This window comes from Aythya ferina, assembly GCF_964211825.1.
Source record: "Aythya ferina genome assembly, chromosome: 6".
NCBI lineage: Eukaryota > Metazoa > Chordata > Aves > Anseriformes > Anatidae > Aythya > Aythya ferina.
In genome coordinates, this window is record NC_140303.1 from 41,476,130 (window position 1) to 41,499,247 (window position 23,118).

General features: G+C 37.9%; 1 protein-coding gene across 4 annotated transcripts in view; it reads right to left on the reverse strand.

Annotated features, from left to right (window-relative positions):
• CCDC148 (coiled-coil domain containing 148) overlaps window positions 1-23,118 on the reverse strand; it is a 63,760-nt gene that overhangs the window by 22,171 nt on the left and 18,471 nt on the right. For 2 of the 4 annotated variants that reach the window (XM_084524858.1, XM_084524857.1), the window contains exons 4-10: window positions 20,687-20,790; window positions 19,574-19,656; window positions 19,245-19,408; window positions 18,905-19,000; window positions 18,639-18,820; window positions 11,799-11,937; window positions 9,549-9,755 (exon numbers count right to left, since the gene is read on the reverse strand). In XM_084524858.1, the coding sequence (XP_084380984.1) occupies window positions 9,549-9,755; window positions 11,799-11,937; window positions 18,639-18,820; window positions 18,905-19,000; window positions 19,245-19,408; window positions 19,574-19,656; window positions 20,687-20,790 (975 nt within the window). Of the gene's footprint in view, window positions 1-9,548; window positions 9,756-11,798; window positions 11,938-18,638; window positions 18,821-18,904; window positions 19,001-19,244; window positions 19,409-19,573; window positions 19,657-20,686; window positions 20,791-22,326; window positions 22,439-23,118 lie in introns of those variants that run through there. The other 2 variants (XM_084524859.1, XM_084524860.1) reach the window with 2 other exon arrangements.

Consider the following 23,118-nt stretch of genomic DNA (forward strand, 5'->3'; position numbering starts at 1 on the left):
CAAGCCACTAAAAATAATTTATTAGTTCTTTCACTCTAAAGCATGAATAGTAATAACATATTTACCATGTACTTAATACTACAGATATATCTTTTAATGACAAAACTTTGGGAAGATTTTCCTTAAGAATTCCCACTATGTTAACACAAGCTAATGTTACACCATGTAAGGTCTTCTCCTTCAAGAAACATTGGCTTACATCAGAAGCAGGTTAAGTTGCCTTGGATGATACCAAGGAACTTGGCACCAAGCTCCTTCCAGCAGCTAAACTACCTGGAGCTAGACAAACAGGAACAGAGGACAACTGATGGGTGTAAAGAGGGCCTGTACAGTGAAGGTCATGCAAGAAATAAAACCATCCTTTGAAAACTGAAGCAAAAATACAGTACAAACCAAAAGGCCACAGAATGACTGGAAGGAAAGGTGACTCAGAATGGCTACACAGAGCTCCAGATCAGTATTCTGGCAGGCTGCACTGCTACAGATAAAACAAGCAGCTAGAATTCAAATTCTACACGAGGATTCCCGATTAACATGCATGATAGTTGATACTGGAAGTCATAACTAAAAGGGGAATAAAAAAATCCTCTGATATCCCTTCTTAATTACCAGTTTGGATTCAAATCATGTCAACCATGACTTTTTTTTTTTTTTCATGTTTTTAAGATAAGGACTGCAAGGATCAAGCTTGTGACGTAAGGAATTCCATTTACAAAGAAAAGGCCATTTTAGAGCTATCCATTGTGTTCTGAGAAAAAGAAGCAAGCAAAACACATGTAAAAGGTGATTAGGAAAAGTGACAAAAGGCTATAGGCTAAAGGAATCATAGGATTGCAACATCAAGTCTTCAGTAAGGATATTCTTCTCAGTTCTGTTTTTACTGGATATATATCACCCCATCAGTGAAGATGATATATTAAAAATTGGTAAACTTTATTTCCCCAAACAAGAGAAGGTCATTACTAGAAGATTAACATAGAAAATTCATAAGAAGGTGACTTTCACTACCAGCAGCAGTCTCTTCACTTGCAATACAGCTTAATCGTTAATTCTTCAGATGAAAGTGGCACATGCTGATCTATGCCTTCTGCCTGAGCAACTCCATTCTCATGTGGGGAAAAAAAATAATAAAAAAATAAATAAATTAAAGATCTAGTCTACCAAGGATTTACCCAGATAATTTCTATTAAGTTTAGCAGAAGTTTAGCACAAACTCCACTTGGGTTAATGAGCTAATAAATCCCTTGGACTCAAATATTTTCCAAAGGGAACAAGGCAGCAGCACAGTGTGCTACAAAACTTTATATATATATATATATATATATATATATATATTTTTTTTTTTTTTTTCGAAAGTAACTGGTTATAAGGAAATGTCTATTCAATGAGTATTGAAAAGTAATGCATTTCATTAAAAAAGTGTTTTCAAACTTGCTTGCATTCACCCACAATTTCCCATTACAAAACCTACCTTTACCACTCACACTTTTAAGACTGCTAGGTGCTAGGGAAAAAAAAATACATGTTGCAAGACACTTGCATCTCCAGGACAGAAGGATTACAGACAGAAACACCAAGTTCATAGTTCTTGCACAGCAACCCCGACACTCACAGGAACGGATGATTGGACACACTCTATTGATTGTTTGGACTTGCAGAAAAAGTCTGACATCTAGGAATCACTGAACCTACTGGTAACATTATGCCCATGTGCAGTAGTTTCAACAGCTCTCAGCCATACCGGACTCACGGTATGGGAACTGAAGAGTAAATTTACACTTGTGCAGTGGGCATTTCAGTTAACATGGTTCCAATTAACAACTTGTTTGCCAGGACTCTGGAAGTCACAGACAAATTCTGCTTCAAAGCTGAAGTCTCCAAGGACACTGGGATGAATTATAGACTTGCTTGTGATGTATAATTTTATCAGACAGGAAAACAAACCTGCACTAATCAGCCCCGCTCCACACACACACATTGAAATAAAGCTAAGTGTTATTCTTGGAAATAAAATAAGATTAAAGTATATGCATATATTCCTAAATGGAAAGATAATGAGACAGGTGCCTCAGGGTGTGAACACTAGAACTCATAAAAGGGAAAAAAAAATGAAGTGTATATTAAGAACAGTTCCTTGGAGTCTAAAATATTATTCAAGGGCAGAGGAGGGGGAAGCTTATCAAAACAATGTAAGATAGCCATCATTTTTTAAATTTAGAAAGTCCTTTTCTATGAGCATCACACACACCATTTTCCTTTTCTTGTATTATCTTATGTATTATTAAGATTGTATCTTAAGTATTATCTTGTATTATCTTATCGTATTGTCATTACCTTATGAACTGACGTGAATGTTTAAAAAAGAAAAAATCTGTCAGTTACTAGCTTGCTAGTAGATTATGTCACTAGCTATGGTAAGAAATTTAATTTTAGCAGGGAGGGTTCCACACAAAATACCATTACGAAGTAGAAATATTTAGAAAGAATCATTGCTGTTGACATATTTTAGTTCAAGTGGTGGTAGCAGTGCAGAAGCCTGTGCTGATGAGTTCCTGTCTCACACCAGCAGGTTAAGCAACATGTTGATCAGGCATCCTGCTGTCTGTGCTCTGTGATACAGTGATTAAAATACTTCTGGCCACTAGCTTCTCAACAAACACCAAGCATTCAAAATCCTTGCTAACATCTAATCCTGAACACCCAGAGGGTTGGCTCCAGTACTGTTGTTTTTCCAGACAGTGAAATACAGATTACCCAACCTGCTGTGCCAACAGAAGAGCTCACTTTAGGAAGCCAGAAGGTCATAGAAGTAAGGGAATATCCAGGTTATCCTTCTCCTGGCCTGTTGAATATCATGTCCCATGCACATGTTCTCTCAGCCTTCCCTTATTTTCTAATTTTGCCTCATTCACCTCCTCGGTCCCTTCCTCACTTTACTCCTCTGCGTGCTTCTATTCTGAGTTTTTCTGCCTCATATCAGACAGCTTTCTCTTAAGATAGGTTTGGTGGGTTAGTTTTGGTTTTTGTTTGTTTCTTTTTAAACTACTTCCCTCTCTTCACATCACAGAATCAATACAAGGTTGGACCTGGATTCTGTCCTGCTCTATCTCATTCATACCATGATTAAATGACCTTGATTCACAGCTAGTTTACAAAAGTTAGAAGAACGAATCAGTATGCAAGTCAGTGACAGGTTGTCCTGTAGTTCACCACTGGGTATAAGATGGCTTCTGTGAAGCTAAACATTCTAAAACTGCGAAGCGCTGAGTTTTGAAACCTGCTCATCAATGTGCAAATTGGCCCACACCATTTTGACACATGCTGATGTACAAAACAGCGAAAGAGTAAAATGAAATACAGACTGTACTTTTGACACTTAGCAAAAACAAAATGCCAGCCACTCTAACACAGAGCTTACAGGGCAGCACAGGCTCCAAAGCAGCAGGTCACTGACTCAGTGGTTCAGCAGTGAGAGCGCTGCTCCTTTTCCTCAGGGAGGAGACTTAGCACTACCACCATGGTGAAGGACTCGTCTGTATTACTGTAAAAAAGAGTGCTTCAACTCCTGAGACCAGATAGTTAATACATGAAGTAGTTTACAACATCAATGGTCAATGACAACAGTAGTTATGTGAACAACGAGCTATCATGATAACAACAGATAGTGGTCTGAAATCTCCAGTACCTTTCAGCTCTAAACAAAACAAACAAACAAAACTGTTCCCTCTTCTCTTCTAGAGTGGGAATTCTTTCAAATCTTCTGAAGAAGAACTGGAATTACCTCCAGACTCCATAGGGTCTCTTGAATGACAAACCAGGCAAATGGTACAAGCTAACAGTATTCTCTGCTTCTAACTGACTTACAAAAAAAATATGAAAAATCCTTGATTAGAGCATTTGGTAATAAGATAACTAAGAAATAATACATTTGCAAGTTTGATTGTTTTTCTAATCACAGAGTGAGTTTACCTTCTGACATTAACAATGAAAGTTAACACCTCTAGTAAATTTTGACTGGTACTCCTGAGTAGCTTGTGCTCCACAGGCTACCCTCCGCATGAGGTCTGCAAGAAGTAATGGAGGAAAACAAGTCTATTGCCATTAGGATTAAATTTTGTCCCACAAAAGTTCATATCCACCACTAGAAAAAAAAATAAAATTGAAAATCAGAAAATGGATAAAGGTAACTTTTCATCATTAATAGAACCATAGACATTTTTTTCAGCTACAAAAGTGCTTACATCAGAAAAAGGGATACAGAAGAAAAACATTTGAAAATAATCCTCTGTCAAAGAAAGACTAGTAAAAAGACACTATTTTCAGTTAGTAAATTTAGTCACTAAGGCTGGGATTGGTACCTATAAACCTTGTGATGCTGCAGAAGACCAGTTTCAGTTCCTCAATCAGATGACAGGATGAGGGGGAATGGTTTTAAACAAAAAGAGGGGAGATTTAGATTAGAGATTAGTAGGAAAATCTTCACTCAGAGGGTGGTGAGACACTGGAATAGGTTGCTCAGAGAAGCTGGGGACGCCCCATCCCTGGAGGTGTTCAAGACCATGTTAGACAAGGCTCTGAGCCACCTGATTTAGTGGGTGGCGTCCTTGCCTATGGCAGGGGGCTGGAACTGCGTGATCTGTGAGGTCTCTTCCAGCCTGAGCGATCCTGTGATTCTATGATTTCCTGAAGCTGGAAACATGTCACAGTATCTTTGCTCAAGACAATACGTCAATGGTTTACTCTTCACAGCTTGTCCTGGCATTTCCTCTCTCCTGTCAGTCAGTATTATTTAGAAATGTTACAGTTCTTGACAACAGGATTGTCAACATATTATTAACAAGTTTAAATATTTTGTAGGTTTAAATATTCACTCATACATAACCTTAAACCGCAATTCTATTTACAACTACTTTGTACTGTATATGTAAGGATAGCAAATTAAGCTCACTTCTATTTATTTATGCAGTGCTATGAACAGTGTCTTTGATATTTTACTACTTTTAGAAAGTACTATTGCATACTATTTTACTTGCCTGAGGTGCTACTTTCCTAGCTGAAGAAGGAAGATTATTCTCCAAAGAACATAAGGATAGGTGAGCTGTCTGCTTGTCTTACTATCCATTCCCAAGTAATTTGGGGATCATTGGACAATTTCAACTAAATCTGGCAGATAAGTGTAAGTCTCAAACATATTTGTGATCCTACAAGTTTTGATAAACTGAGCAGCCAGGTGACTGAGACAGATATGTCTCAGCAGAGGCACCAAATGCTCCTCTGATTGAAGTTTTGGGGCACAGTGGGTATTTTAAATGGAATTGTGATGGCATTCTCAGAAGAACAGAAAGAAACACATGCAGCTGTGTTGCAGTACTGAGCCCTGGGGGACTCCACTAGTCACTGGCCTCCAGCTGGATTTGACTCCATTCACCATGACTCTTTGGGCCCGGCTGTCCAGCCAGTTTTTAACCCAACAAACTGTACACCAGTCCAAGCCATGAGCAGCCAATTGCAGTACCTTAATGTTGATCTCCTGTATTAGTCATTCAAATCAGTGATTTGACTATATTTGACTACTAAAAAAAAAGAAACCAACAAAAAAAAAAAACAACTGTTCTCATTATACATGAAGGGAGAAGAAGAAAGTCAATCTGCAACATCCTTTACATAACTTGTAACATTTCCATCAATTCCATTGAACTATCCTTCTTTTGAAATTAGTTTATCTTAGCTTCTGTCAGGATAAGGAGTGCAAAAATTGCCCTCCAAAAATTAACAATCGATTGCAAGAGATGTTAGCACTGGAGTGGGGATTAATCCTGGAACACAAAAGATTTAAAGGAAAAGGGATACATTTTTGTATGTGAAGGAAGAGAAAGCACTCTAAGCATCATGCTCAGGAGATTCAACTCCCATTTAATCTACTTTTGTAAGTCTTTCCTTGACTGTCCTTTTTAAACTGTCTTATATGAAGGTGGAAATAACTGGACTACAAATATTTTCATAAATTCAATTCAAAAATAATATTCTGAATGCATGCAAATATCGACTGAATTTATAAATGCAGAACAGCAAGTACTTCAAGCCATTAGAAGCCAACTGTGAAGCAGCACACTACTAACCCTCTTAAAAGATCACTCCCACTTTATTACCTAACTGCCTTTTGACAAAGAACAACGCGCTTTATCTTGTTTAGGAAGAGGAATTTCAATAAAACACAGCACTGTGCTGAACCTGGATAAATCCACAAACTACAAAGTGCACCAAAAACATAACATGGGTCATTGTCCATCACTCGTTTAAGGTGTAGTTCTCCCACAATTTTATTTCCTTTCCTCCCCCCACCCTCCTTCCAGGGAAAGGGGGGGGGGGGGGGAAGGGGTTAAAGATGTGTATCAGAAACATTCATTCTTTAAGGATATATAGTATATCCTCACTAGTATTATCCATTTCACACTTTATTTCATTCAGATGACTATGATATGGCCCTCATGATTTATTTCACTTGAGCTCCTTGGATTGTTTCGAAATTCCTCCTTAGAGACTCTGATTTCTGTTAGGGATGCACACTGATATTCTGTGACACGGAATGTGGAAAAGGAATTTAAAAATCCATTCCCAAGTAAAAACATGTTACAAGCACAAATTAACTTCTCTGCTGTTTCACTTTTTAATTGTTTTATCACCTCTTGTTAGTCACAAAGCCCAGTCTCATGGATGGCACAGTTACCTCCAGTGCATTTAAAATAACTTTAAATAACATGTTTGCTAGTCTTTTTTTTTTTTAAATGCCTTGGTTGGTTGTTACCAGAGAAGAAATAAATACATATATAGATAGATGTTAGGTGATATTATGTAATTATTGCTTACAACAATAAAAAATATGTAGCCTGCCATATTCTCTTTTGCACTGCTAAATCTGTTCTACAATTAGAAACAAACAGATTTTGACACACAGAGAAAGAAAAATTCTTGAAAAACCCTACTATCTCCAAGCACCATGGAATTTTACAAAAAGATATCCCTTTTAAATCAGAATAAATGAAACAGACTCCATGGCATACTGACTGGAAGCAAAGGGAAAGGTGTCTATTCAGAGCCTAGCCTTCTCACAACCTATCATCAACAGCTGCTTAAACAAGCCATTTTGATTTTCATGTATTTTTGCACAGTGTATGCAAAATGGATTTAGCAATCCTTTATATTTCTAGAATTGTTTAGACACGTAGATCTTACAGTGTATGTGCCATAGCTTCGTTTTACAGCTGCTGAAAAAAGACATATGCGTACTACGGCTTTCTCTGAAACCCGCTGGTGTAATGAACAAGATCTACATCTCTCATGTTCAGGATACAAACTCTTCACAAGCATACCAAGTTTAACTCTACAGCTAAATCATTATAACAACTACATTGTTCCTCTGGGAAAGTGGCTTCAGTAAGATTTCCTTACATTAAACTTACAGAAATGCAAAACGCTAAGGCAATTAATGGCAAAAAAGTGGGATAACACCCCTATCCCCTGCTTTCCAGCTCTACATTCCTTCCTTTGCAGAGGGAGATTCACTTTTTTAAATCTCGTCTTACAGACCCTCATCACGATGGCTTTTTAGTTGGTGTACATTTAACTCCCAAACCAAGAGTTACTTTTTAGCTGATAGTTGCCCACAACCACTTTCAACAACAGTATGACTTCTGTAGGTGCACACTTCAGAAGTGTGGAAAGAAAAGTCTGAAAAAGGAACTATAACTGGGCAAAGTATAAGTTTTCAAATGCATATATAGCTGCCAAAAACAGACAAAAAACACAGATATATTCAGGATAATCTTGAAAAATAGCATGCCCGGTTTCAGCTTCCATCCGCTAGCCCCTTCAGCTGCAGAACTGATCAAAACAGGGTCACAATGATCTCTTTCTGTAACAGCAAAATTGTACCTTTTTTATTCCTCTCTTCTGAGAAGCAGGTGAATTGCTTTTCATCAGGCTTTCAACTTTTTTTTTTTTTTTTAAAGTCACCTTTGAAAGCAACCCTTGAGATGTGTAGGCCTAATAGGTTTAAGTTTCAAACAGTTCCAGGTTACTGGAAACAGGAGGTCACAATCTAAAGACTTTGAGGCAATGAATGCAACAGTGAGAATCTTAAGCTACACGGAGATAACATAACACTTCCCTGGTACTTTTATGAGGGGGGAAAAAAAGTGACTGGCTGATAAAATTCACAATTCTGGAATAAGTGCTAGTGCAGGTAAGAGAAACAGACATTCCAGAAAGGGAGGCCTGGGGTCAAGATCGAGCTCTAGAAAAGCATTCCTCACACCACTTGGCAGCAGCCTGGCTCTGAAGTGAGGCATTCCCCACTCAGTCAAGCCCAGACAGCTTCTAACCCTAAACTGTTTGGATTCAAACCTTCCTATGTCAGAAGACTCTACGAAGAGGGGAGGGCAGTCCTTCGTACTATTATTACAGTGAAAAACTCAACTCAAAATCAAAAATTCTGATTAACCACAGTTCAGGTTTACTGTGATTTTCAGCTCTTTAGTACTTTGTGGAAAAGGGTTCAAAGACAATGTTGATAAAGTGAGAATAATACATCATATATGCTTTCATATGATAATTTCTGTGCAAGTGGAAAATCAGAGAACAGTTCAAACAAATGCCTTTCATGCCCAGAAATATGATTCCCCTTATAAATGCCTCAGGCATCAACATAATGCTCTCCTCTTGTGTCCAAGCTCCTCCGATTTTATTTAGAAAAATACCCTTTGAAAAAAAACACAGGGTTTGTTTGTTTTAAGTCTTGTTCACCTCTTCACACAGCAAATCTCCTTTCAGGATATTGTGAAACTTCTATAACAAGGGCAAACACAATATGGGATCAATTTTTAAGAATGCTTTCTATGGCTGAAAAGTAAACAGAAATGAAGACAGATACTCATTATTTCTCTGAAAACAGACTACCCTTTATCAAATAGACTACTGGTAGTGATGATGAATGGAACATGTTTCACTGCCACTTAAGAAGATTCTAGCGTTAAACCCAATTATGACATAAACCTCACACAGTACAGGTATTAAGCCCACTTTGCTAAGGATGAAACCAAAACACACAAATATTTTGTGATTTGCTAGAGTTAAAAATGAAAGCAGAGTCTGACACCAGACCTCTACTCCTGGTGGCTTGTTTACAGTCTAAACAGCGAACAGATCTTGTTCTTCCGATACAGAAATACCAGTTCAAACTCTTAGATGGTGTTCAAAATCCACCAATAAATGTGATCACAGTTCATGCAGAGATTACACCCACAGTATGAAACTAAGAGTAAGGCCTAAAACATAGTAGGTAATCAAATTCTTAATAAAAAAAAAAAAATACAAACTAAGTTCAAGAGTCTGTAAGAATATGACACTTACAAGGATCCCTATGAGTAACGAAATGGAGAATCTTCAAAACCATACTCTAATTTTTAAAATTTCAAGTTTTTGCTTGCATTCATTTTGAATTTGGCAGTACAAAACAGATGTGCTTGTGCTAGATTTATAACAGAACCTACCTTGGCTTTCAGATCAGCACAAATCTCCTGTTGCTTCTGTTTGTTATTAGCAGACGCTACTTCTTCTTCCTGAGCAGCAGAGGCTTCAGCAACAGCCATCACCGCCTTAAGTAAAAAGGCCTTCCTAGCTTGAATCCAATTTAATATCAAAACTCTGTGTTGATTCCTGAGGAAATTGTAATGATCCCAAGCTCTCTCATGAATAACCTAAAAAAGTAAAGCATTTCAGAAAAGCTTAACACCATCCATTAATACCGTATTTTGCAAACCTTGAATACCATTTGTATAATTATTACATCACCAATATCCCTATGGAATCCACAATTAGGGCCTGAAAGTATTCTGCTAGGCATTGGGTATACTGCAGTCTCCCAGTGTCAGTAGGCCGTGACAGCATTCCAGTATTTCCCTGGTGTTGACCCCTATCACATGGCACTTCAGTATCCTGACAAACCACTGTTCTTTCCTGAACTATACTTCTGGAATAAGAATAAATGAAACACATTCTTGCCATAGAGTACATACAATGCAGGTTAGATCCTTTCAATACATCTTCAGAGATAATGAACACTTTTAGCACGATGCTTTTCACAGAATGTTATGATCTCCTATAGAAAAACAGACCACCACTTAAAGCAGTTGTACAAGCATAGTACAGAGAATTAGATTCACTTTTTCTTTCTTAACAGGAAATTTGGAAATTGATTTTTGGCTTGCCAAGCAGCATACTGCCGCTACCAATACACAGTTTTTTATCTTAAATACACCTTCTTTGGCCTTATTCATTGATTTTCGAGAGGACATTCAAGCTTCACAACACTGACAGAAATAGTGACAGGTAAGGCTCCATAGTCTAAGGCATTAGAAACTTGGACCTGTTTTACATCCCAAGAAACTACCGGTTACAAGGATGAAGATGGCCTTCTGCTCACAAGTTCCAAGGGCACCATCCTTGATGCTCACTTCAAGGCCTTTGGCAGGGGCATGCTGACTCACCTGGTGCCTAGTTCATAGATTTCCTCTTGGCTCACAGATCGATGAAGCTAAAGTGGTACCGCTACCTCTGGAGATTTTTTTTTTTCTCAGATGTGTGTAGGCCACTGTATGAGAGGTTCACATTGCCATCACTGGTCTCTGAAACTCAGGTGAGCCTTACTGGCAAGCAGCTAAACTAAGCTAAGAAACTACTGAGCAAGAAATGTGATGCACAGCTTGTTCTTCTAAAAAGTAGGTCTGTCATGACCTGCTACCAGATCAAGCACTCAGGTACTAGTCCAATGATCCATTCTTCAGAAAGAAGGAAGAATAGGAGGCTCTAAGTTTAGTTATGCTAATGTAACAAACATTTTAAGAGCAGATTCTCAGTACTGTTTTAACATTTCTGTATTTGTCATGCTGGTATGCATACCACATTCAATGCAGAATGATGATTTTTAAATTTTAAGTGACTCCCCGAAGAATTAGGGAGACCCATTAATAATGGATATGTTTAAACGTACACATATATTATACAAGGCATATAATTCTTGAGACCAGTTCTCACATCCAAAAGTTCTGAAATCCACCAGAACTTTACCTTTGGTGAAATTATGCTATTAATCGGTATCACTACACTGCCACTCCTTTGCACTAGGCACTCCTCAAACATAAGGAAGTAGATGGTCTAAAAATACATGCAGAGATAAGAAAAGACTCCTACTTTCCCTATGACATCCTGAAATGTTCTGGCCTTGAACTGAGTTTCTCTATTAGCTGCTATGTGCTTATTCACTGTGGAGTGTAAAAAGAATCAGTAATCAATTTGAAATGCATTATGAATGTAAAAATAGCCTCTCTCTGAGAGCAGGAGATAAGTTTCCACTCTTCCTGCTATATATGTGCCATAGAGCAATTAAAATAACTATTCCTAGACAGTGTGACAATGTTATACATCCTTATAAAAGATAAAAATAACAAGAGAAGCAGAATAGTGAGACATAACTATAAAATTGTATAGCAAAAAGCAATGCTAGCAAACTAGTTTTGTGAATTTGGCAGTAAGAGGTTGTGTAAAATCTCCATGGTGCTTATTTTGAAGAAGTGTATGTTTTTTGTTTGTTTGTTTTTAAGACTGGAACATATCTCATTGTACAGAATAAAATCTATAGTTAAGAAGTCACAAAATAAAAACCTTTGATAAGCATTCTTTAATACAAATGTTCACTACATGCTTTATACAAGAATGTATATAGCTAAACTAACAACACTGACCAGATCATGCCTAGATTTGTGAGGAAGGTATCTCTGCAGCGCATCAAGGTACAAAGTCCTTCTTCTCTGAAGATCACTTGGATACTGATTGATAACAGTCTGAAAAACCCACTGATCTTCTTCTTTCCATTCAATGTTCCTACAGAAATTCAAATTCAACACAATCAGATCCAAAGTAATTTAACATTTTAAAAGGAGAAGTTTGGTTCTAGCTGTTTACAAAAACAAAAAACAAAACAAAACAAAACAAAAAAAAAAAAAGCAAGGCTAAACCTTCAGTGGGTTCTATGACACAACCCTGAACCTGTAAACCTGATATTAGATCAAAGCTGGAAAATACAGATTTTCTTTAATGAAACAAAGCAAATGCAGACTGCTTTCTTAATGTGACCTTTTACTGTTTTTTATTTTTATTATTTTTAATTAGGGAACGACATTGTGTTTCTCAATGAAGTTACATTAATAAATAGTCACACAGCATGGAAAATATGGTGTGAAAAAGGAAGATGATTGGTTTCTGCCACTGAGCACTAATGAAAATATTAAAGTGAATGAAATAATATCTGTATGCAGCTAAATAAGGGATTAGTCAAAAAAAAATTATGATAGCCACAGAATCATGGCAAGACAAAAGATTCCTGTTTCTTTTAAGTAGGAGGTGAAATAATCAGTATGCCTGCACGCATTTCAGAAAATTAGAGTAGCAAGATGTAATAAACGTCAAAAAAACTCAAGCACAGTAACACAGGTTTGGAGGTTAGATTTTACCCTCAGCCTGAACACGTTGCCATGTAGGCCTTAAATATCAGGCTTTCGTCAGCAGCATTAATGTCAGAGCAGCAATACTAAGTCAGACCAAAAGGTGTCTCTATCCCAGAGACCTCTTCTCAAAAGTGACTAAAAGCCCAGGTATAATTAAAATAAGGTAATTATATGAATCTACACCCCACACCAAATTCCTGCAGCTTCCAACTGTTTGCAGCTCTTGGACTTCCTGAGCCAGCAGCGGTATATTGGTATGTAATGGCCCTGAATTCAGTAAGATGTTAGGACAACTTTATCCTTCTGTAGGCAGAAATACCAGGCATTTAGAAAAGACGACCGAGGTGCTGTCTTGTGAAACAATCGTATGTAATATTAAACTAGATTTTATGATACAATCTACAATTATCTCTAAAGAGAGACCAGTAAAGAAAAATATTTAAAATATATATTTAACACAGTTTAACACAATTTTTGTTTAAAGAATGCTGTGCAATAAAAACAGTGCGTAATCACCACTGTAAAGTACGCCAGGAAATTGAGAAAGAATATCCCTAGGTCTGCTCATTTAAAGATATGGAATGCTTCACCCACAGACATCTCTCAAGAACGCAGACAAAATAACCCATTTCAATAAACCATTTTTCCAAGTAATGCACTCTCAGGCAAGGGAACCCACCCTCTTGATGACACTTCTCACATTCTTCCCCATCCCACTCCAGCACTTTCCACTGTTGCTTGCTTTGCCATGAAGTTGGCATGAATTTGGACTGAGTTCCATTATTTTCACCTACCTAATAGCATTCATTTTGTAGCTTTCTTCAAGCAGACAGAAGAGTTTTATTTTTACCTTTCTGGTCTTAGAGATGATCAGGTAGGAAAAAAGAAGGATGTGACCTTCACCCACCTTTATGGAGACACCTAGTGATCAGAGTTTCTTCCTTCTCTTCGTTCAATTCCCCATTTAATGAAATAAAAATGTTTCTTAGCTTACTACACCATTTTCAGCATAGAATCATTATTCCATGATCAAAATGGCGGCAACATATAACCAAATTAAGAAGAAACATTAAATAATTTATTCCATAACTATGAACACCTGGTTTCTTGCCCTCCATGTGTACTTTCCCTATATTGTTTTTCTTTGAACAAATGTTAAAAGTTACTCTCATCTTTACCCAGATGACACAACGAAGATAACCGCATAATGAAAAATCACATCCTACTTCCTTCAATAAATTCCAGCAACGTTATTAATGCCATTAGTGCTACAAACAAAACAAAACAGAGCACTGCAGTGGTAATAAGTATAGAGAGAGATTCCACATATAACTTTTTTTGTTTCATTTTGGGGTGTGGGGGGGGACACAATATGAAGCATTAACTCTTAGCTGACCCTCTGTTGTAGTGAGTTTGTGTAACTTAACTGTTTATCAGAGTAAAATGAAAGCAACTCATTGAAAATTAACAACCACAATGACCAAGTGTCCGCAGGTAATAGTACCACGTCACAGTACAAAGGTAATACACTGATACTTAGATCTTTGCTTTTCCAAAGAGAAACATTCACAATCTGCATCTGCTGACAGCTTTAGAGTAATTCACAAAATGTGCTAGTAATAAAAAAATAAAAGTTCAACAGCAGCCTGACTGGAATGAATGAAGAGGATGCCAGCTGAACAGACCCAACGAACTGGCACAGTTAGCGCGGCACACGATGTCACACCCAGCCACTCCTCACCTTGCTGCTCACTGACTTCCCTGTCTACCCAGGACTTCAAATATTTCCTCTGTGGGGATGCTTTACAGTACAGTAGTGCAAACTCAGATGGAAAAGCTCCACAGCACTTGTGCAGTTACAGATTTAGGACTAAGAATACTAGAGTAATAAACTGGACTTTGACACTGATTAATGTTAAAATTAATAAAATAGTGCATGGAGCTCTATTTCCCTCAACAATCTTATCTGATATAATTGTATTATTCTTACTCTCCACCCATTTTCTTTTTGCTTCTTATAAACCGTGTGGAATATCCGACAAACAATTTGTAGGACACAGATGTTTGCTATTAAATCCAGCATTATGAGGAGAAATAGAGACTGCTTTGAAATCAGGGAAAGAAAAATATTTAGCTCCTGTAAAAAGTTTATTTGCAGTGACTGACAAGACTGACAACTACCAAGTAAGTGCTAGAGACAACATAAAATGTGGAATCACATTAGCAAATGCAGACATTCTCTAGTAATTAAAGTGTTTCTTTATAGGTGATGGCTTAAATTTCTCATGAAAGACAATGAATATATATGTCTGAGCAGAGGGTTTTCTCATATGCTAAGAAGAAATAGTGCCCAGGAGAGTAAAATGGGATTAAGGAATCCATTAAACAGGGAATGGTTGCAGTAATAACTTGTAACCTTCAGGTTGTAGGGCTTGTACAGCGGACACAGTTCTCCAAAGATAACAGCTCCTGAGCTTTGATAAAGAAGTGCCACTGGGAAGATGTGCTATTTTTGCAACCTTTACTGCCTCTGCAGAAGATGTCTTGCAACTGATCCTCAGAAATGAGTGCTTTGAAAAGCTCCCTGTAGAGAAAAGGGAGGAGTTTAATGAAATCTGTTCATTTATTAATTTTAGAATCTGTGTGAAATATGGGCTTTCTGAAGAGTAACTTTAATGAACAAATTAATTATTCTTTGCCATGCATGACTTAAATATCTGACTGCAACTGATGCTGAGTACCATTTCTTTTTCTTAAGATAACACAGCATTCTTTCCAAACATTCAAGTTCATGAACAAATATAGGTCTTCCATCTACAAGAGTGAGGCAGAGTAAGATCCATCTTAATCAGGAAACTTCACACCACAAACTTGAGAGCAGGGAACAGCACGGGTTCTGTGCTCAGAAGGCTGGTCTGGTGACCTGCTGTGCCTCCAGAGCACATGGGCAGGCACACCAGTTCCTGCACCAGTCTCCACCTCAGTTTTCTCATCTCTGCAAGGATCCCTCTGACTTGTATATTGCTCTAATAGCCAGCTAATGATGCATCTCAATTTCAATCTCTCAAGTAGACTTATAAATAAGATGGAGAGACAGATGTCCTCTTCGCTCAGACAGATAATGACAGGACAAGGGGGAATGGTTTTCAACTATCAAAGTGATTTAGATCAGATGTTAGGAAGAAATTCTTCACTCAGAGGGTGGTGAGACACTAGAAGAGGTTGCGGATGCCCCATCCCTGTAGGCATTCAACCTGGAGGCCAGGTTGGATGGGGCCCTGGGCAACCTGCTCTAGTGGGTGGCATCCCTGCCCATGGCAGGGGGTTGGAACCAGGTGCTCATTAAGGTCCGCTCCAACCCGAGCCATTCCATGATTCTATGATCTCTGTACTACCTAGGAACAAGACAGAGAAATTGAGAGGGGCAGAGGATACCCTGGGGAGCTAACAGCTACAGCTAGAGCTGCAAGTAGCTTATTGTGAGTAGGAAAACACTGACTGCCAGTGTCTTGATTTGTCAGCTGTGCCAAGCTTTGTCAGCTGCGCTTAGATTTTGTCAGCTGTTCATAGACAAACAGCTAAAAAAAGCATTGTCCAGCCCAACACAATCCAGCCCAGCATGATCCATTCCAGTATATTCACAACTATAAAACAGACAGAATTACAAAATATCCTGCCTGATTAAATGCAAGACATTCCCTTACTTAAAACTCTTGTAAAATTCCAGAAAGGAAGACCTCACCTAAAAAGAATCTGAAAAGCACCATCACATTTTAGATAAATATTTAAGTTAGCGTCATGGTGCTTCAGTGACAGGATATTGACAAGCTTATACAAGGCTGAATGTACAACCCAAATTTTAAATATACTGCTTGCTTTTCTTATATACATATGTGTGTGTATATATATATATATATATATATATATCATTCTGCTACTAGAAAACACTTCATTATTTTGTTTCAGAACCGAAGCAAGGTGATTGTCTTATATTCAACAGCCCTGCGGCAGCTCTTTCCTTTGAAACACTTACCCAGGGTTAATCCTCAGCTTTACACACCCTGCAAAATACAAACAACTTGGAAGAGAAGTTACCCTTTCTGCCCTATAATCCTCACATATCCTCTGCAATAGCTGGGACAACCTGAACTTGATGCACCACTGTGTGGTTGAATCTGCAGACGGATTGCAACAATGCCACCAAGAGATATGTTAACTTCTCTGTACCAAGTGATATGTTAACTTCTCTATCAATTGAGTCACTGCTGGTTGTTCAGCAGGAACATCCTGTCAATAGACCCAAAAAGAGGGACCAGGTGTACTTGACTTAGTCATAATATTCCTTTCATTTGATGTTGCTGAAGATACAGTGCTAAATATGTAGTACTCAATTCATCTTTCAGTTATTCAAATAATTCAGACACCCTTGGAAATTGTGGCAAAAATATAACAGTGCTTAGAGAACTATCGGCTGTAACACACTGGTTCCAAGTCCACAATTTGTGGGACAATGCCCCCCCCAAAAAAAATAAAATAAAAAAAAATTGTGTTTCAGCCTCAATACAATAAGTGGATTTGGATTGATCAAACATTCTACTCCTTTTTTTTTTTTTTTTTTTTTTTTTTAAGTTTCTAAAAGCAATACACATTGTAGCATGTACTCTAGCAGGACTGAAAAACACACAAAGAACATCGCAGACCAGATTACCTTATGCTCATTTTTCTTATTTAGATATTCTGTGCACATTTCCAATTTTTTGTTGCAGAAAGCCTGAACAGTTAAACAATGATATATGTATTAACCCAGTGCTCTTTTCTGTACTTTCACACATATGATGACAGAGGAAGAATGACAGAAATAATCCTCAGATCCTTGGAGGAAAAAGTTACGATTATGTTACTACATAATTGTATTGTTCTACTGAGCAACTTCAAATTACAAGAACGAGTGAAAATGTATGGCAGTTGTATTGTCATCTTCAGGTAGACAGCAGTGAGATAACTGCAGAGATATCACAAGTGCTGCATTAGTCAGTAAAGTACGGTGGATACATAAGGTCAAAAATCTACATCACTCAATTTTTCACAGTATTATCTGTTGGATCAAGGTTACCTTGATGAATTATTGAATAATTAAATCTTAAGGCTGTATCTTTGCAAACTCAAAATATTTCCATGCAAATTTTCCAAAACAAATGTAAAAAGTAACAAAAAACATTGTGTTTTATAAACCCCATGTCTTGAAAGTAAGTGATTCTACAAGAAAAAAGCAAATTTTGCCTTTTGTATTGAAAATATTTTAATGTTGTGGATAGAAGCATAGAAATCAAAATGAGCAATAAAGATTCAGGAACAGAAGGCAAACAAAAAGATCAAGATTTAGCTTTAAATTCCATACCCAAGACAATTGCTGATGATTCATTTATGATTTTATACCTTCCCATCTAATCATACTGGCATACACAGACCCAAATCAGGTAATTTGTTCCAGGCAGCCTACCTGTGTACCCCTCTAGCAGGTTGGTGCCACTGCCACTTCCACCAGCTTTTCTTGAGCCACATTCCTCCCCTTTACTCCCCATCTACATAATATTAAACTATTCTGAATCTACATACAGTTTCACATTTATTTGTGATTACAGTTACTGCAATGAACCAACATCCTTGAAGAGATTGGACCTATTTATCAACTTTATAAATAAATACATTTAAGACCTCCCTCAGAAAGGCTGTACTTTTCTGACTTAAATTTGATAGTGTATCACACAGAAAGAATCACTTCTACTCATATAAAAGAGAACATTTGACACACATCAGATTGTTGGTTTTTAATTCATAAAACGTTTCACTTATTATTTCAGATGAGTTCTTTAGAAAGGACTGCCTCAATTCTCACAGCTGTGCAAACAGTTACTGGCTTTAACCCCATAGAATTGGGCAGTGAGCCAACTATTTTCTGCAATGAATAAAATAGAACCAGCTATCATGGTAAGGGTAACTGCATGATCTGTAGATTGTAAAATACATTATAGTTTATTTTTTCCCCAGCAAAAGAAATCTAGAAACAGGTGTCATTACCTATATATGACTTTTAGCTGTTGATCAACCTCTTGAAGCTTAGACCAGTACTCATTTGCAAGCTTACAGTATTCCTTGATAATTAAGTTCTTCAAATCTGGATAGGGGAACTCCAAAGATAGTAGTGCTGAAGGAACTTCATGGAAAAGTTTGTTTTTTTCTTCAGAAGAACGCACTAAAGCCTGTGATGAAAAATGCTGCTCAGACTACTCTGCATTATATTTTTTCTCAGAAACCGTTAACTAAATTTACAAGGAAAAGCTTACTTTTCTTTTATAGGCTTCAAGCTCTCTTTCCACAGTCAGACTTTCAAGGTTAAGAAATTCCAGAATTTCTTCCTGTTGCTTCTTCACAAATTCAATCTATTTCATGAAATGCATTAGTGTTACTTCATATTGCTAGAATATGAAATTTCTTATTTGGAAACAAAAAGCTTGATTTCCAGTTTCACACTGCTATGCTTTTACAGATTTTAGTGAAAAATTTGCAGTGCCACAAATACAAAGCCTACTGAATACTCTGAGTTATATCCGTAAAACATTGCTTATAAATAAATAAAAATGCTAAAAAGACAATGATTAGAAACTGTAACGTTAAAATACCAACCTGCTGTAACATGTCAACTGGATTGAACTTATATTTCAGACAAATGTCTTCTGAGAGGTAATGCTGCATTTCAGACATCCACAATTTCAAATTCTCTCTTAGTTGCCAGATAGGAGCTACAGTATTTGTTTGGTATGCATCCCATTCCTTTGATAATTTTTGCTCTATATCCAAATGAAACATAAAGCTTTCTCAAACACACAGAGCATTAGGTAGCACTATACTTCCTAAATCTAAAGCTGTCATGACAGGAATTTAAAAACACAAACAAGTAATCAAGATAATTTTGACTATAATAAAGAACCAAGACATGAACTGGAAAGTCTTACCCAAGTCCCGTATATCCAAAAAAAAGTCATACTTATGACTTCCTTCATCAAGAACAATCTTTACTTCTGCTTCTGCTTTTTCCCTGCAAGACATGAATGAGTTTTTTTGTTTGTTTGCTTTAATACAGAAGATTTGATTTCTTTTTTATTAAATTGATAAGAATGATAAGCTTCAAATACTCTGATAATTAAGTAAAAAGAGAGATTCTCTGCCTGGAAATCTATTAAGGTCAGGCGTTTTACAGAAAAATAGTATGGAAGCCACCCTCTTTTGAGCAAAACATGCTGTTTTTGATCTGCTGTACATGCAAAATGTAAGCTAGTAGACCTAGGACAACAAAGCTGTCTGTAGTTTGGTCAGCAAGTTACAAGTATTTCTGGAAAAAAGAAAAAGAAAACAAACAAACAAACAAACAGAACATAAAAACACCTGCAGCAGGCCACCAAAAGTGTTCGTTCCTGAAAATTCTAAGATAAGGTACATGCATACATCATTCAAAAGAAGAGAAAACAGCTTCTGCAGCATGAATACAATAGAATAGAATAGTTCAGTCAGAAGAGACCTAAAAGGATCAAGTCCAACTGCCTGACCACTTCAGGGCCAACCAAAAGTAAAAGTACATGTATATTATCAATGACGTTATTCAAATGTCTCTTGAATGCTTCGTTCATCTTTAGCAATGAGAGGATAATTCTGTTCTCATGAGCAATATTAACATTCCCTGTTATAACTGTGAATGATTCAACATACCTAGAGACGCACTGACACTTAAAATGATTAAAAAACATCGGAAAACTTCTGATACTCCTACAAATACAGGCTCTTCAGATTCTGACAGGTCAGCTAAACAGCTGGAGATCACGGTATGTGCCACTGAGTACATGCGGAACATCCACCCTGTTCTGCCCTCCTTTCATCTGTTCTCTTTGCACCTACAGACCTGTTTCAATGCAAGCCACAAACTCTCCTGCCCTGCAGAAAGATTTATCTTCGGTTAAGATATTTTAATGTTTATCCTCCTAATGTCCCTTTAATCAAGTATGCCACACCAGAATCTCTGTCTGCTGATGTATTTCTTTAATAATAACTAACTAAGATTCCTCAGGTCTTACCTGTTCTCACTCAGTCTTTTATGCTCTTGCCACCACACTTGGCGATGCTGTTTCAGCAGCATTTGCTCTTTGTTATTCTTTGAAATTTGTTCTGTTTTTTTAATCTGCAGGAAAATAAATGCTTATAAGTATTTTTAAGTATTTTCAATAGCTTTATCACATGCCTTCATATCAAAATTTAACGACATAATGGTGAACCTAAAGGCTCTTTGCACAACTGTGTTTTCTGAAGAACAATGGGTTGCAGTGTAATCAATTTCCATGAAAAAAATTATTCCACTCCAAATCACAATTAAAATGAAAACTAGAAGAAAATGGACTGTATTTTTTTCTTCCTTTTTCTCCTTTTCTTTCCCATCCCTGTTGTCCAGGTGATAGAGGGGAGATTAGCAAGAGAAATAAAAATAAACTCTTACAGGTGGGAAGATGAAAGAGTAAAAATGTTTCTTTCAAGAAAAAGAATTTCAAAAATTGATTACTGAAAACAGGGTGCTTTTCCAAAATCTATCCATTTAAAGATACTCTGAAATTGAGGGCTCCACAAGGATATTGCTTCCAACTTCAGTTAATAATAGGAAGACAGAGATAGACGGAGTTACTTCTTAAACTAGAGGGAAAGCCATACAGGCTGATGGAATAGCAGCCAGATGATTCGGGCCAATCAGCAACGAAGGAAGAAGGGAAAGAAGTCTGTGGCTGCCAGAAACCCCTGAGCTAGGTCAGTTTTATTTTATCCTCCTGCCATCATGACTGTTTCCTGCCTCTCAGTGACTAATCAGGACAAAGCAGGATTTCAGCCCAGCAAACATTTGCTCCTCTCCTGCTACTTTTCTTGCTGCCCAGCCACAGCCTTCCTCTTCACCACCTGACCCCATCCCTCCCCAGTCAACTACTTCTAGTTGCAAAACCCCCCTCTGTTTCCAGAGCCACCCATAAATCACCCCCTATTTTTATTTTTATTATTATTTTTTAATTCCTCCTCCCCAGACCTTCCTTTATGCTGTATCTTTCTACTGCAGAACAGCAGTGAGCAAGGAAAAAAAAATTGGAAATGCTTGTCCCAGTTCATAATAAGGAGTAAGGAATAAAGGTCTCACTCCACATCTAGCCCAGGAAAGAAACACCATTATGGGATATAACTGCTCATTTTTCATTTGTCTCAGGTGGAAGTAATTCACTCTTAAAAATGCTTCGTCAATGTTCCTGCATAGTGAAAGCTGGACAAAGCCACACGCTGCCCCCTCTGCCTTCGCATGCACAAGGACTGCAAAACCCCTGAAAGGCCACATCTCCACTCCCTCTGCCTGCTGCGTAGGTGACAGCAGCAGGCACCTCAAAGAGGAAGCTGTGGGGCATTCCCGTACAGTTCTCATCCACGAGTACTTTTCTTCCTTAAGCAGCCAACAATGGATTTGTCGTTTGCTTATTTGGTTCCACATCCATGGAGAAGTAACTCAGAACTTCAAAAACTGGATTACCTGAATCAGCAGCAACAACAAGAAGAAATAGGTGGGAACACATTTTATTCTCTGTGGAGCTTTCAGCATACATATTTTATTATCTACTCATTTGGAAAACACTTGAAAAAAGGTGAAATACCAAAAGACAAATGATGAAAAATTAGTTTCAAAGGGACAAACCATTTAGTGAACAGCTGGAGGAACGCTTAGATGAGCTACCGTCTTCCCATACCTTTGGGTTTGCTGTTTAGTGAGCTTGTTCACGAAAATGTCCCATGTTTCCCCTGTTGAATTGTAGGTAATGGAAGCAATCAGAAGCCCTCCCTCAGAATGGTATAAAATTAAAAAAAATAAAAAAGAATCCATCCACTCTCCAATCTTTTACATAAGTGACACTGACAAGCCAGGTAATACATATTCATAGAGGACACAATGGCAAGCGAGATAGAAAGACACTCAAGCACAAATCTCTAAACAGCTCCCTCAAGTTAACAGGACCTTCTAGCTTCTGTTTCGGACCAGTTCTACGCATGGAGGTCTGACATTTGCCAAAGACGCTGTACGACCACCCCACAGCCACGAGACCTCAGCTCAACGCCTGGCCTGACTGCAGCAGCCGGGCAAGCTCCTGGAAGCGCAGCCACGCAGCGGGGGCCAGCCGCAGGCCGCAGCTGCTGAGCTCAGCCCCGCTCCAGACGGGTACCACAAAGACACCTGAAGGGCTCCACACCGCACCCAGGCCCAGCGGGACCCCACAGTTTCGTTGTCATGGCACATGAAAGCTAACCTGTTTGTCAAACATGCGCTTCTGAGGCAAATGAGCTGTGTTTGTGCACTGAACCTACGCTAATAAACCAGCCCAAAGCCAACCTCGCTGGCTGCATCAAGGGCCCAGCTAAACTACCACCCCGATAAAAGCATTCCCAGGCAACTGGGAGCACACATGACAGAGTGAGCGGGTCTCATACAATA